This window comes from Lucilia cuprina, unplaced genomic scaffold (genome assembly GCF_022045245.1).
Source record: "Lucilia cuprina isolate Lc7/37 unplaced genomic scaffold, ASM2204524v1 Scaffold_7788, whole genome shotgun sequence".
Lineage (NCBI taxonomy): Eukaryota > Metazoa > Arthropoda > Insecta > Diptera > Calliphoridae > Lucilia > Lucilia cuprina.
This window is the reverse complement of record NW_025812726.1, coordinates 362-1,777: the sequence shown is the minus strand read 5'-3', so window position 1 is coordinate 1,777 and position 1,416 is coordinate 362. Positions and strand designations below refer to the sequence as shown.

Here is a 1,416-nt window from a genome sequence, read left to right as displayed (position 1 = left end):
TGAGGACCCCCCGCCGGGCCCCTGGTTGGCCTATAAGGTCCAAATTCAAAACCTAAACTCGACAACACCTCCTCTTTGTGCATACCAAATTTCATTAAAATCGGATTATCCGTTTAGAAGTTACCGAATTATTTCCCTCTTTTTTTTTTCCTATACCACTGTGTGTTGTTTTGGCTCATCCATCTGAGGAACAGATAGTGCGCTCGGAAAGCAGTGTCGAACCAGAAGGCTTTAAATTTGCAGTTGAGACATCTGATGGTAGCGTGCATACTTCTGAGGGTCAATTGAAAGATGTGGGCACTGAACATGAAGGTATTGCAGTTCACGGTTCATTCTCTTTTGTAGCTGATGATGGAAAAACCTATACCGTTGATTATGTTGCCGACGAAAATGGTTTCCAACCTCATGGTGCTCATTTACCTGTTGGACCTGATGCTCAATAGAGTGCTTGCAAAGTGATAAACTAACTAAAAGTTAATAAAAAGAAATTAATATAAATAAAAGTTATGCAAATTTTATACCCACCTTCAATAGATAGGAATTACCTGAATGTATTGATTTGTCATTTCATTAGTAGCTCATCGAAATAATGTACTTAAACTCTAAGGTCCAATCTTTAGTTGAAGGATTAATTATTAAATTAAAATTAATCTTCAAAAGTGGTTTTTGAATACTCAATCAGATAATTTTGTTTGCTAGTTTAAGCGCCCAACGGAGGTGGTTTAATCCTGAGCAAGAAAACCCGCCCTAAGAGCGAGTTTTTGAGTTAACAATCGAATGCCAAATTATAATCAGATTAGTTACTATAAAAATAAATTAACTCTGATGTTAATCTCCTTTGATGTTTTTGCGTATAAGATTAAACCTCGCAGTGTTGCCATATAAAACTACAGAAAACGTCAATGATTGTTATCAAAACAATACATGTTTAAAAAAAAAGAAGACAACTTAAAGTGTAATATGAAAAGTACCGTAAACTTGAATTAAAAAACATATATTTTATGTTTTGAACTGTCTTTAATTTGTACTTATTAAGAATTAAAATATTTTACTATTTATTGTTAAAAAGGCTACACTGCAGCTATTTATACTTTTGCCATTCCTACTTAAGTTTAAACCACCTAAATTGGGCGTTTAAGCTGGAAATCAAAATTAACTAACTGAGAACTCAACAACAACTCTCTAGTCATTTTAGTTTAATCCTTAATTCTTCACGTTTCTATTGTTTTGTATGAGAGCACTGCCGAGTTTATATTTTTAGTCAAAAACATCAAAGGAGATTAATATTAGATTAATTTACCAGACCATATTCTAGACTAAAGTCTACATAATAGAGTAAAATATGGATTAAAATTCAGACTAGACTATAGAGTAGACCATAGACTAAATCAAAGAACCAGACCATAGACTACACTA

The 1,416-nt window shown here is 33.1% G+C and overlaps 1 protein-coding gene across 1 annotated transcript; it reads left to right on the top strand.

The window, feature by feature from the left end:
- Nucleotides 1-152: 152 nt before the first annotated feature.
- Nucleotides 153-659, top strand: LOC111677769 (larval cuticle protein 65Ag1-like; the record flags this gene model as incomplete). The annotated part of the gene is made up of 1 exon (XM_023438957.2): nt 153-659. A coding segment is annotated over one exon (291 nt), but the record flags the coding sequence as incomplete, so codon positions are not given.
- Nucleotides 660-1,416: the final 757 nt, after the last annotated feature.